We start from the raw sequence: 12,796 nt of genomic DNA, 5'->3' as shown, positions 1-12,796 counted from the left end.
TCATCTTAAAATTGCTATAACGTTACAAAGATACTGAACGAAAAAGACTGCCAATACAAGACACATATTTCATATATGTGTGGGACGGGTATATGCATGTAAATATGTATGTGTGTTGTTCCCCTTCTCAAGAGTTAGCTCTGCTTCAGAGCTTCAACACTCAAACCAAAAAGTCGATTCAGTTCCTTCAAATAGAAAAACTGATGGGACGTTGGTTCAAAACAAAAAGAGGGGCCCAACAGACCTATAAATAAAGTGTCAGAAACCTCACATGAAAAACAAAAAGTGGACAACTTGTTATTGGAACTAATACCCAACACTAAACCTGTGTGCGCAAGGTGTAACACTAACATGATGTATAATGTACATGCTTGCATGACCACTGAGTCCTCCCCTGTCACAAAGACAACAACATAAATGGAAACTGAAGTGTGTTTGTTAAGTATGGGAGTGTAACCTCTACTACATAAAACTAGTAGTACTAGCAAGCATTTTCTGGCGATGAAACAGGCAAGCATACTTAACAAGGTGCGCTGGCGAATTGCTGGTACTCTGGTTTCATTTTTAGACAAATCAGAAACATCTTCACAACTCAAGTTTTGTTCAGCAGCGAGAATTACCAAACACCTTTGCAAATAGATTAAATTCACCAGTTATTTAGGCTTACACCTTGCTCAAAGATATTCTAGCGTAGCAGTAGAATATCTGTGCCTTGCCTGTTCCACCGACAGCACACACAAATAGGGAGACGACTATGTACAGTGAAAAGAAAAAGAAAAGACAACCCACCGATGCTGGATCTGGCGAATGCATCCCGCATGAGGGGAGAGGTGCTCATGGGGTGGGAGTTGGAATCACTGCGCGCGGGTAGGCCCATTTGCGCGGCAGCCGCGGCAGATGAACCAAAATCAGCGATAAGAGGGGAAGCAGCGGCTCTGTTGCCGGGGTTGGCGGTCAGACCTTCAGGTGGTATAATGCCGTAACCAGGAAAGCCTAGTACAAACAAACGTCGGTGCTTTTGTTAGTACTGTTTGCCCTTAGCTTGCTTCTTCAAAGCAATGGTTTAATGACAAGCATGAATTGTTACTCTGTCCTGTCTCAGTTTCCAAATACTTGGGTTTTTTATCGTACAAATTGAAATTGTGTTCCCTCATCTTTTTAATCGAAGTTGTTGAATAGGAAAAAAGTGTTCATGTTAGGGTTTTGTTTGGAACCTAATGCTGAGAAAGGAATATTCTAGCCGTACTGTATGTACAGTGGCCTCTGCAGTTACAAGAGGGGGAGTAATATGATTCTTGACTAGTCTCTATCCACAATAGATTTTGTTCTTACTTGTATATTTGATGTTAATAACGACATTTTGTTTTTCCTTTTTAGTTTCCTTTTTTATCAGCTGTGTACTTGCGTCAGTCTTGTCCAAAAAGGAATACCATGTTCAGATTAAGTCTGCTTCATACAATTATTTACTTAGTGCAATTGCTTGCAGGTAGCAGAATCAATGAATCGTAACTTCATATCTTGAAAGGAGCATACATACGAATATTGTTTTCAATGCATCTAACTCTTTCTTTCATCAAAGGCGCTTGAATACAAATAATCAAATAACCTGGTTTGTCGTTCCCATTTTAAAATGTCACAAATCTGATGAGCGTTTCTTTTATTATCGTTCAAAGTTGGCACCTGCTAATATGTTAGCAGTTTTGTCATGGCATGTACACCTCATTGGTATCAGTTAGGGTAATGTACTTGAAGAGCGAAAAACGGACCATCTACATGTCTTGTGTCCATAGTTTACACTGTGGTAGGTAATCACGTTCCTACCTTCTGTTTCATTTACCTTTTAATTCATTGTCCTTTTCGGCAAATACTGAATGTGATCATACTCAAAACATACTTCATGTTAAATATCTGTTCTTGGAGATATGGAAACTGCAGGATGTATCTGGATTTCTATCTGGATCTGTTGGTTTTCATTAATAAATTCAGTACAAAGAGCCTTATATTCATCGTGTAATGCTCTTGGCGTTCCTTCATTCTTTCGCTCTTTTTAAGGACTCGTTAGCAGAATCGACCTACATTTCAGCGGACATTCAGGCATTCGGCAAGACTGTGCACTAGGCTTATGTGACGTCTCTCCAAGAATGGCATGGATATTGCCCATACTTGTTTTGTCTTTTAGTAGCTGCTTGGGGCGCATTGCTCTTTGCAAAGGTTTTAATTGTTTCCCAAAGAAACTGTTTCTGGTCTCTTTGCTCTCCTGTTCATGATACTTTGCAGTAGATTTAGGCAAGACTGACACCTCTTGTTAAAATGGGGTTGAACGCTTTTCATAGCTCGTGTTTGAAACATTGTTGGAGGTGTTGATGTGGGTGGGTGGTTTTTGGATCGTCTATTCACAAGATATTGCTAGTGTTGATGTGGGTGGGTGGTTTTTGGATCGTCTATTCACAAGATATTGCTAGTGTTGTTGTGGGTGGGTGGTTTTTGGATCGTCTATTCACAAGATATTGCTAGTGTTGATGTGGGTGGGTGGTTTTTGGATCGTCTATTCACAAGATATTGCTAGTGTTGATGTGGGTGGGTGGTTTTTGGATCGTCTATTCACAAGATATTGCTAGTGTTGATGTGGGTGGGTGGTTTTTGGATCGTCTATTCACAAGATATTGCTAGTGTTGTTGTGGGTGGGTGGTTTTTGGATCGTCTATTCACAAGATATTGCTAGTGTTGATGTGGGTGGGTGGTTTTTGGATCGTCTATTCAGAAGATATTGCTAGTGTTGATGTGGGTGGGTGGTTTTTGGATCGTCTATTCACAAAATATTGCTAGTGTTGTTGTGGGTACTCTTCACATTTAAAAAAAAAAATGGTGCTTTCCTGGTGCTGGCATTACTGGCCTCCCCCCTTCTTCACACACACACTCTACACTTAGGCCGCTCACTAGGCTACATCATAATCAGCTAGTACTAGTAAGCGCTAACATGTCTGCTACGCTACGAGATGGAGAGAGACAGAGAGACAAACATAACATTTCATCTAGAACAGAACAAAATTCCTATAACTTTGAAAAGTGCACGACATAATCCTTTTTTACGAAACGAAGTTCTACTAGTCTTCGTGGACTACACTTTAACAATAACATCATGCACATTTAATATTGATCTTGTTGCTGTAGAACTGCAAAGACTAGACACTACAGACTACAAGCAAGGCAAATCGACATAGCGGTGTGCAGTGATAAGGGGGAGTTTGCTCAGTAAGTACCATGCAAAATGCCAGGATGCTAAACTTGTGTCCATAACGTCATGTTAATACACCACGTACAAACACAACATACACGCATGTCTTTGGTGGATTGTGTCTCCCCTAAATGTCACCATTTGCCCCACCGCCCTGATATGGCCCTTCGTGGTCGGCTGGGCGTTAAAGCCCCACCGCCCTGATATGGCCCTTCGTGGTCGGCTGGGCGTTAAGCAAACAAACAAACAAACCATTTGCCCCGTTTGTGATTTAACAAAAAAAAGTATTTAGCAAATCGAGAACCCATTAGTTGCAAATAAAGTTTCTCAGGACATTTGGCAAAGCAAAAACATACAGAGGGAAATACACTTGCTACTATAATGTGTTACAATATTAAGTATAAACCTATCGTGTGATAAACATAATTTGCACAATGGATCAGGACCATGGAACTAATAAACATTAGAGTTGTAATATGTATATCTGGGGATATTGCCCTGAACACGTGAGCACATCTACTCATCTGAGCAAGTGTAGACAGGTTAATATCCTAAACATCCAGCAACCTCCACAACGTTGTTGTTTCAATGATGTACAGAAGTCATTAAAGCCCATACAAATGAAATACCACTATATTGTTATATTCTATATCTTACACTTGCTCAGACAAGAAGTAAGTTACTCATAAGCAACTGCAACTTAACGATACATTTCTTCCTCCTGTACCACAAATACATATTATTGAGAATACAGATAATTATTTTGTCAAAATGGAATACAGCAGTGCTTAACAGTGTCGGTTAAGAATTCAGACCTTGGTTTAGGAGATGACAAATTTCAGGGTGTAAGACTTTGCCTTGAAAAGCTTATGCAGCGAGAGTACATACTTGGTAATTATTCAGCTGCCACTGAACTTGCGTTTGTGCTTTTAATCACCTCGTAAATCAAGCTCTGAAAACTTTGCATGAAAGGAAACATCTCTTGTCAGTGTAGGTCACATACCTCAACAAGCAAACAAGACGTCTTCGCAAACAGCACAAACAGATAATACACGATGGCACAAACAGTTTCGTCAACTACAATTTCAAATTCGAGCAAGGTAAAAAGCATACGTAACATATACAATACACATTCAAACAGGCATGGAAAGATAAAAAGAACACCATTATGCATTTGTTCAACCTACATAAAAACAGACTGCGCGAGTTACAGTGCAAATGACAGAAACCAGCACTATATTCAAAGCAGCCATCAGCTAGAGTACATGCCACGTCACTACCAATCAAATACCATACACAAAGGACGATGAAAATGACGCATCTGCTACATCACACACAGTTAGAAGAATAACAAACAAAACGTTCTTATGGCAAGGTACAGGTCAGTGGTTTGAGAGTGCGTTGCGTTGTGTTGTAGACACAAATATTGATGTGTGATGGCATGAATGAACACACTCGACACAATTGTCGAGGGCGGGGATGTAGAAAATCAAGAAATACCTAGTGGGGAGAAATTTGTGTTTCGTCAAACTAATGTGTTCTGAGATGTTCATCAAATAACTATCATATATTTTCCCAAGCTCAAGAGCTAAAATAAAAAAGGAAAGAAATACAGACAAGACAACCACCAACAGCAGCTCATAAACTGACTCTTTCGTCCCTTTCTTCCCAATGCACTCGTCCTTCCCAATGCACTCCACAAGGCTACAGCACTACAATCAGCTTACACATTCCACCTAACTTTTTTCCTTAGATGACCTATTAAAAAAACTAATACAGAGAATGCCACAAATCTCTTCTCAAATCCTTCTTCAGAATGCGAAAATATCTTAGAAAGTCTATAAATGACTGTGGGCACAACTGAGGTACACTGACTACAACTAGCTCACGTTCACGCCACCAGCGGATGATGAAGCCAGAAACAAGAATGGCACGGTAACAGAACTTTAATGATACAGCGGAACATGTAGGTATCAAGACTTGACAACATCATCATCACCCAAGAAGACAACAGCGCACAGACAGAATGTCCAGACCGCACAGCACTAAATAATAGAAAACAGCAAGGGGACACCACAATACCCAAAACAAGAACCAAGGTTGAAGAAATCAAGAGGAGAAATGAAAACGAAAGCCTACGTAGCCCTTCTCTCCCTCTCGCTCTTACAATTTTGTGAAACACCAAGGAGACATAGCCCTTGGCTGACAGGATTAGTGGAATAAGAATTGCGGGAGAGAGTGGCTTGCAACTAGTGGTGTGACGACGGGCCCCTTGCTTACCGGCTGTCAGGCCATGAATGCCCATAATGCCCCTGGTGGGAGTGCGAGAGATGGAACGTGAAGCGAGAGTGCGAGCCGCAGCTGCGCTCTGACCAATCACCTGCCCAAGCCCTGTGACATCATAAATAGTTATCCAATCACTTGTTCCCTGTCCTATGATATAATAAATATTAACCAACCACTTGTGTCTAGCCCTGTGACATCATAAATAGTTATCCAATCACCTGTGCCTAGCCCTATGACATAATAAATATTAACCAATCACTTGTTCCCTGTCCTATGACATAATAAATATTAATCAATCACTTGTTCTCTGTCCTATGACATAATTAATATTAACCAACCACTTGTGCCCTGCCCTGTGACATCATAAATAGTTATCCAATCACTTGTTCCCTGTCCTATGACATAATAAATATTAACCAACCACTTGTGTCTAGCCCTGTGACATCATAAATCGTTAACCAATCACTTGCTCCCTGCCTCATGACATTATACAGAGTTATCCGATCACGTGTGCCCTGACCTGTACAAACAGTTATCTAATCATTTGCTTTCGCTCGCAGGCAAAGAAAGTCACGTCAACTGTTCGCTCTGCTGGGCCCCACTTCAAACCAACTCTTCAAAAAACTATCCTATAAAGGTGCACGAGCAAAACGATGTTGGGAACTTAAACTAACTTTTTTTTCTTCCTTTTCATTTGTTGGGGGGGGGGGGGGGGCCTACTGAAAAAATCTAACATCTACAATTATACGCCGGGAAGTTGTATAATTGCTCGTCAAAAGACGCTCCATTGATAAGCCCTATCTTTCATCTTTTGGTCAACTGACTTGACGACAATTACATTTAAGTTTCAGAGATTTTGCTACATATATAAGGACTCTACAAATGTGTCCGGGATTCTCCGTCTATGTCTTGCATGTCCGCTGTCTCACACCACTACAATATTTGTTTCTCTTTCCCATGAAACAAACTACACTCTGTCTCACACCACTACAATATTTGTTTCTCTTTCCCATGACAGAAACCACACTCTGTCTCACACCACTACAATATTTGTTTCTCTTTCCCATGAAAGAAACTACACTCTGAGCACTATTCCATGTGTGTGTGTGTGGAAAGATCTACATGATTTGTCCAAGTATGTGTACCCTGACTTGAAAGCCTTAGTAGGTTACTTTCATAATGTGCAATTTACAACAACTTGGACATTTCAACTAGAAGATTAGTAAGAAGTAGTGATGATTATGGATGAACAAAAACTGAAGGTATAGCGGGGACATTGTTTAGGACAGAAATTTAAAATAAGACATTCTGATTTACAGAAGGGATGTTTGACAACCTTTAACCTTTGTCTTCACAGAATGAGTGGATTTTCAAAGCAAAGAAGAGGCAGAGCCAAAGGTCGACAAGGCAAAGAAGAGAGGTCTTCAAACAAACACGGATCACAGAACACAACAGACCAAAACCCTACTGAAGTACAGTACATAAAAGACGTGATGTTGAAAACGTTTATTTCAACAAGATTTCAGTCCATCATCACATGAAAAACGTAGATGCCATACAAAAAATCCATGTACATGTCGGGAAAAAAAACACAACTGTTGTAGATTAACGTGAAGCTCTCTTCACTCACAACCTATAGGAAATGAACAAACGGCCTAACGTTTTTAAAACTGAGGGAAACAAAACCAAAACAACACTGTAACTATACCTGTAAGCCTAACCTAGTGGAAATCGACACAAAATGTGTACACACACACCTACACGACATGGTGCTTTATGCCTTGATAAAACCACTATTAAAAAAAATGTCAATATCAATTGGTAAAATCCGATGAAAGGGAAAATAAAAATGGGGAAATTAAAATGGGGAAATTACCCCCCCCCCCCCCCCCCCCAAAAAAAAAAAAGACACTTCAACCCTTGTTAAAGAGGTTGTTTCTTTCAGGTTTGTCAGCTTGCTTTCAACAGATGGAAACTACTCTACAAAACCAAAAAACGTTAGATTTAAATGAAAGTCTATAGGTTAGTTTAAAATATTTTTGAAATACATATTAACTTAGAATAGCAAACTGTTTGCAAGCAAAATAAGCTGATCAAGGACTAAAACTTGTTGAGCTGACACAGAGTGATATGAGGCTACCACACCTGGCAGAAGAGTCATGTTTGTTCATTGGACATAAACTAACGTATTTGTATCACAATGTTCCAAGGACTACTTAATTTCCATTTGCTGTAACCTTATTTCTGAAAATGATAATCAAAATAGAGTTCTCAAACTGTACGTTTTTGTTAAACATCGGCCTTGCCAAAATGAATATAAAATTACATCAGAACCATACTAATGAAACCGAATACCAGATGCAGACAAAAACAAAGCCTGATCGAATAATAAATAAACAAAGCACCAATCATCGTTCAAATGTGGCACAAACATTGCCAAACATTGAGTTTGTCTACGACAACTTCAGTCATAGATAAGCATAAAAAAATCAACATGGCACCAACTCGTTTTTTTTTTTTTTTACATCAGGGGTAAGAGGACACACATTGGAATAAAAAATCATGCTTAAATATATTTACAAGTATTTATGAGGAGCTCAATGAATAGTTGGGAAAAAAAATTCACCAGGTGCAAGTTGTTTTCGTTAAATGTCATGCACACACTTTCTGTAACATGGGTAAACGAAATCCGTTGGGAAAACAAAAATTAAAGATATGGTGTAACATTACATATATTATACAGCGAAAAAGCACATTTTTCTCCAAAACCGATGAGGAACACACGCACACACATACAATCATATGAACATTAACCCTGACAGATCCATCGTTTGAAGAGGTAAAATATTGAGTATGAACGAAACCCATGGTCAGATTAAAGGGCAAAATGGATTTGCCATTTGTGCTTTAAAAAAAAATAGTCCATGCAAAAACAAAGAAAACACGAGAAATTTAACAAAGACTGTTCAAAACTAACTCAAAATGCTAAATGTTCTTGTTTCCAAAGAGAATTTCAATTAGAACTGTCACTCCAGTTTTTCTACTCGTCAAATGTGCTTATGGTAAAATAAAATAAAAATACTTTGACATTATATACTACCAGCTTCTATAGGTTGTCTTACTTCAACACTCAATATTATAACAAAAATAAATGCACAGCCAGCTTATCAGTCTCTATATATAATTTTCATGACTATTTTTTTTTTAAAACACAAACAATAGTTTATGACAATGTGCATGCAGACCGATGCTTGACCATTTCAGTTCAACTTTTAACTGTACAATTTTAACATATTTAGAACACCAATCTGGACAATACTTTGATAAAACATTATTGCTATTCTTTGCAAACAGAAGCCAGTATCACAGACAAGAATTCAAATTAAATCATTTCCGCATAAAGCGTTATTCGCCAATGTTTTCGTTTATGAAAATGTGTTGTTTTCTGAGAAAAAAGGGAAACAACATGTGTCATAGTCAAACTATGTCGATGCTTCTTTTGCCACAGCCTAGCATTGTGTCTTATGGTAGAATCTGATGCTGCAGTCATAATTTTCACTTGAGAAATGTAGGAACAGTCATTTAAAACAAGTGGTATTTTCTCTTTACTCTTTAAAATCACGAAAATCGCGCAAACAATCGTAAAATCTCACCTACTTATCATCCTCTCTGAGAAATAAAATACTTAGTCTAAAATACCTGACTGTTTTGTTATTATGCCCAAAACAATACAGAGTCAACACAAAAATAATAAATCCAAATGTCAAAAACTACGAACCAACTCAAATCTTGACTTTTAACAGACAAAATGCACAAGACAAAGTGCTGCTTGAAAAAATGATCACATGGACGTGAGACAGCCGAAATAGCAAACGCTGTTTTCAGGATCAAAAGTTTGGCACAAGCATCAAAAACATGTGTGTAATGTGAAAACCAACTCCTTCCAGCCTCAAAACCAACAAGACAACCACCTGTTTCCCAAAGTAACAACAAACTGGCACAGAGTAAAATACCCCATCAGAAAAACAGCGCTAGAGTGGGAAGAACAGCTCAATGTGCATCTCTCTACCACTGGGAGCGGGACAGTAGTTGTCAAATTTGAGAGAAGAAAAAATAAGGGGGAAAAAGACTCAGCGTATTTCAAACCAGAGTGAAAACTTACAAGACGAAACTCTCTTGCCAACCATAGCCGGTGGCATGTTATTCACAAATAAATAGATGCTCAAACTGTAAACTCTTTCAACCGAAACATCACACAGCAAAAATAAATCTTGCTCCCAGTCCAAGACTGCAACACCACAGCAACAACGACAAATGGGGAGTGACAACTCAAAGCAAAGCTGCAGACATTAACAAAAAAGACTCCTGATATGTCCCAGGGAGTGACGTGTCATTTGCATACAAGGACGCTCAAGGAACGCCCCTTTAAAAATGGCAAATGTCTCACACACATCGGTTCTTACTTAAAACAGACACACCTGCCCTCGCACACAGAACACAAACACAGAGGGAAAACTCAAGCCCACAAAGCCTTCAAGAGGAAAAGATTATCACTGAGAATGTCACTCTGAACCGTCCTCCAAGAGTAGAGCTGCCTGCAGCATCCATCAAAGTTAAGTTAAACTTGCACAAGTTAAAAAGGAAGTATTGTTTGGTATACTCGCTTGCTGTCAGTATAAACTCACAAAAACTACTATTTATCTGCTTTTGATCACTGACATAAATTACACGTCATGTTGGCTTTACTGTGTAGTTAAAACAAAGTCAGGCAAGCATACAAAAAAACTTTTCATCAAACGAAAAAACAGAATCAAACTGCCATTGTACAAAACAAAGTCAATTACAGCTCCAGCTCTCTGCCGACAACAAAAGGGAGACATGCCCATGACCCCACCCCCTGTACGACACAACAACCCCAAAACCAGCGTTCCACGGGTCCGTCCAGTCTCAGAGCTCGTCGCAGCGCACGTGTCGACGAGCGTGCAGAGTTGTGGGCCGTCCTGTCGCTCTCCTCGCCCCCTCCCTGACTGCCCGCTTGATGGCAGGCCCACAGCAACATTGAGAGCCACCCTGCACACTCAAAATCCTATGTGGGGCTCCGGGTACCAGGAAGCCAAATGAAGCAATTCCATACCTGGGTAATAGTAGCTTGGCGTGGTGAAGGCAGCTGGGATGCCGCGACCGTAGCCCGCTGGGATGCCCGGGAAGCCCCCTGGCCCGGGCAGGTAGCCCGCCACACCTGGAACACCATACACGCCTGCATCACTCACTTCTGCCTGCTAGTGACTGTATGGGTGGCTGCGTTCCCACAGCAGATTCGACAGGACATTTAACACACTCCTACCAGGTGATCTTTTGAATCTGAGACTGTGTTCTGTGAACAAACATGCCAAGTTATGTCTGAATGTAAAGGGAGCAAGTTACACAAGTTTCCGTGACTGTGTTCTGTGAACAAGCATGCCAAGTTATGTCTGAATGTAAATAGAGCAAGTTACACAAGTTTCCGTGACTGTGTTCTGTGAACAAGCATGCCAAGTTATGTCTGAATGTACAGACAGCAAGTTACACAAGTTTCCGTGACTGTGTTCTGTGAACAAGCATACCAAGTTATGTCTGAATGTACAGACAGCAAGTTACACAAGTTTCCGTGACTGTGTTCTGTGAACAAGCATACCAAGTTATGTCTGAATGTACAGACAGCAAGTTACACAAGTTTCCGTGACTGTGTTCTGTGAACAAGCATGCCAAGTTATGTCTGAATGTAAATAGAGCAAGTTACACAAGTTTCCGAAATAGCATTATAATTCTAAATGACATGTAACACATACCTAGGTGATATCTTGAATATGTGACTGTGTTCTCTGAACAAATATCCCAACATATCTCTGCAACTAATGTTATTTTGGTAAACTTGTGACTGTTTTCTCTCACCACACTTGAAAATGCATTAACAAATGCAAAACAGTATACGTTTTTAACATTGGCGTGCAATTAACTTAGCGGATTTATGACTTTCGTATTTCTGATTGTATCCTGCCACATCGGCATCAACGCCTTACACTACGCAAAACAGAACCAGCAACCTAAGGTCGCTTCTTGCTCAAAAGATTAGATACATCTGTTGTACTACTTGTGTAAATAAGTAATAAAACGTAGAGTTTGAAACCTTCTATTTAATCATTGTTTAAAGCTTCTTTGACAGGTAGCTCAGTCTTTCAAGAACAATTGACAATTATGTCGGCTTACTGGTATGTGCGAAAGGGGCTATCACAGTTATACTATGTGACATAACATTAAAACGCTACTTTCTCTCTCTCTCTCTCTCTCTCTCTCTCTCTCTCTCTCTCTCTCTCTCTCTCTCTCTCTCTCTCTCTCTCTCTCTCTCTCTCTCTATCTCTCTCTAAAGGGCACGTTGTAAGATTAGGCCCTTGGCTTAAAATGTTTACCTTTTTTGTCAATAAAATGGTCTGAGTCTGAGTCTGAGTCTCTCTCTCTCTCTCTCTCTCTCTCTCTCTCTCTCTCTCTCTCTCTCTCTCTGGCCTGAATATTAACATCTGATTGTCAATACGTTCAAGAAGAAAAGGTTTCAATAATGCACATGCAAATCTGCATCTGGAGTTTTTTTTTCGCAAACAATAAATTTCATTGTATAAAACTTTCTGTTGTTAGCATGCAATGCAACCGCTAACGAGATTGTCTAAACTGACACGAATTTAAATGCCTGTGACTTTTTTCCCCGAGTCGCTCAACCGCACATACATTAAAAAAAAAAGAAAAAAAACCCTAAATGTATTTCAAGGGCATGCATTGGTTGAAATAATCAATACACCACATGAAAATCCTAAAAGTAGTAATATGAACAAAACACTTGTTTTCTTCAAAAAAGCAAAACCTATGACACAATCTTATAAGTACTCCACATTCTCTTCTTAAACATCATACAAACTATGAATGGAAAAGTAACAAACTATGTTCTCGCTGACTAAACTATCTCTTTCCTTCAATGACACAGTCTAAGGATATAACATCAAATCTGTTTTCTTCAACTTTAAATAATCTAAATGAGGCAAATAAAGAACCAGCATGCTCGCATTTTCATTAATAACCAAAATAAAAACAACTAAAGGGCTGAGTACAAAATGAAATCATGCTTTCTTCAGAGAAAATATTGTAACGTACTACAAAATTAAAACCCACGACTAAAGTTTAAGTACAAAATCGAACTGTCCGTAACAGTATAGCTACACAGAAAGAGAGTAAACAGAATAAATAATT

General features: G+C 39.3%; 1 protein-coding gene across 11 annotated transcripts in view; it reads right to left on the bottom strand.

Moving 5' to 3' along the window:
* Nucleotides 1-12,796, bottom strand: part of LOC138975017 (RNA-binding protein Musashi homolog 2-like) — a 196,591-nt gene that overhangs the window by 17,650 nt on the left and 166,145 nt on the right. For 4 of the 11 annotated variants that reach the window (XM_070347655.1, XM_070347660.1, XM_070347661.1 and 1 more), the window contains 2 exons: nucleotides 10,656-10,778; nucleotides 790-993 (listed from right to left, as the gene is read on the bottom strand). In XM_070347655.1, the coding sequence (XP_070203756.1) occupies nucleotides 790-993; nucleotides 10,656-10,778 (327 nt within the window). The other 7 variants (XM_070347656.1, XM_070347658.1, XM_070347663.1 and 4 more) reach the window with 5 other exon arrangements.

The sequence above is a fragment of the Littorina saxatilis genome, linkage group LG9, assembly GCF_037325665.1.
Source record: "Littorina saxatilis isolate snail1 linkage group LG9, US_GU_Lsax_2.0, whole genome shotgun sequence".
Lineage (NCBI taxonomy): Eukaryota > Metazoa > Mollusca > Gastropoda > Littorinimorpha > Littorinidae > Littorina > Littorina saxatilis.
Note: the sequence above shows the minus strand (reverse complement) of the source record. Positions and strands in the feature narration are given on the sequence as shown.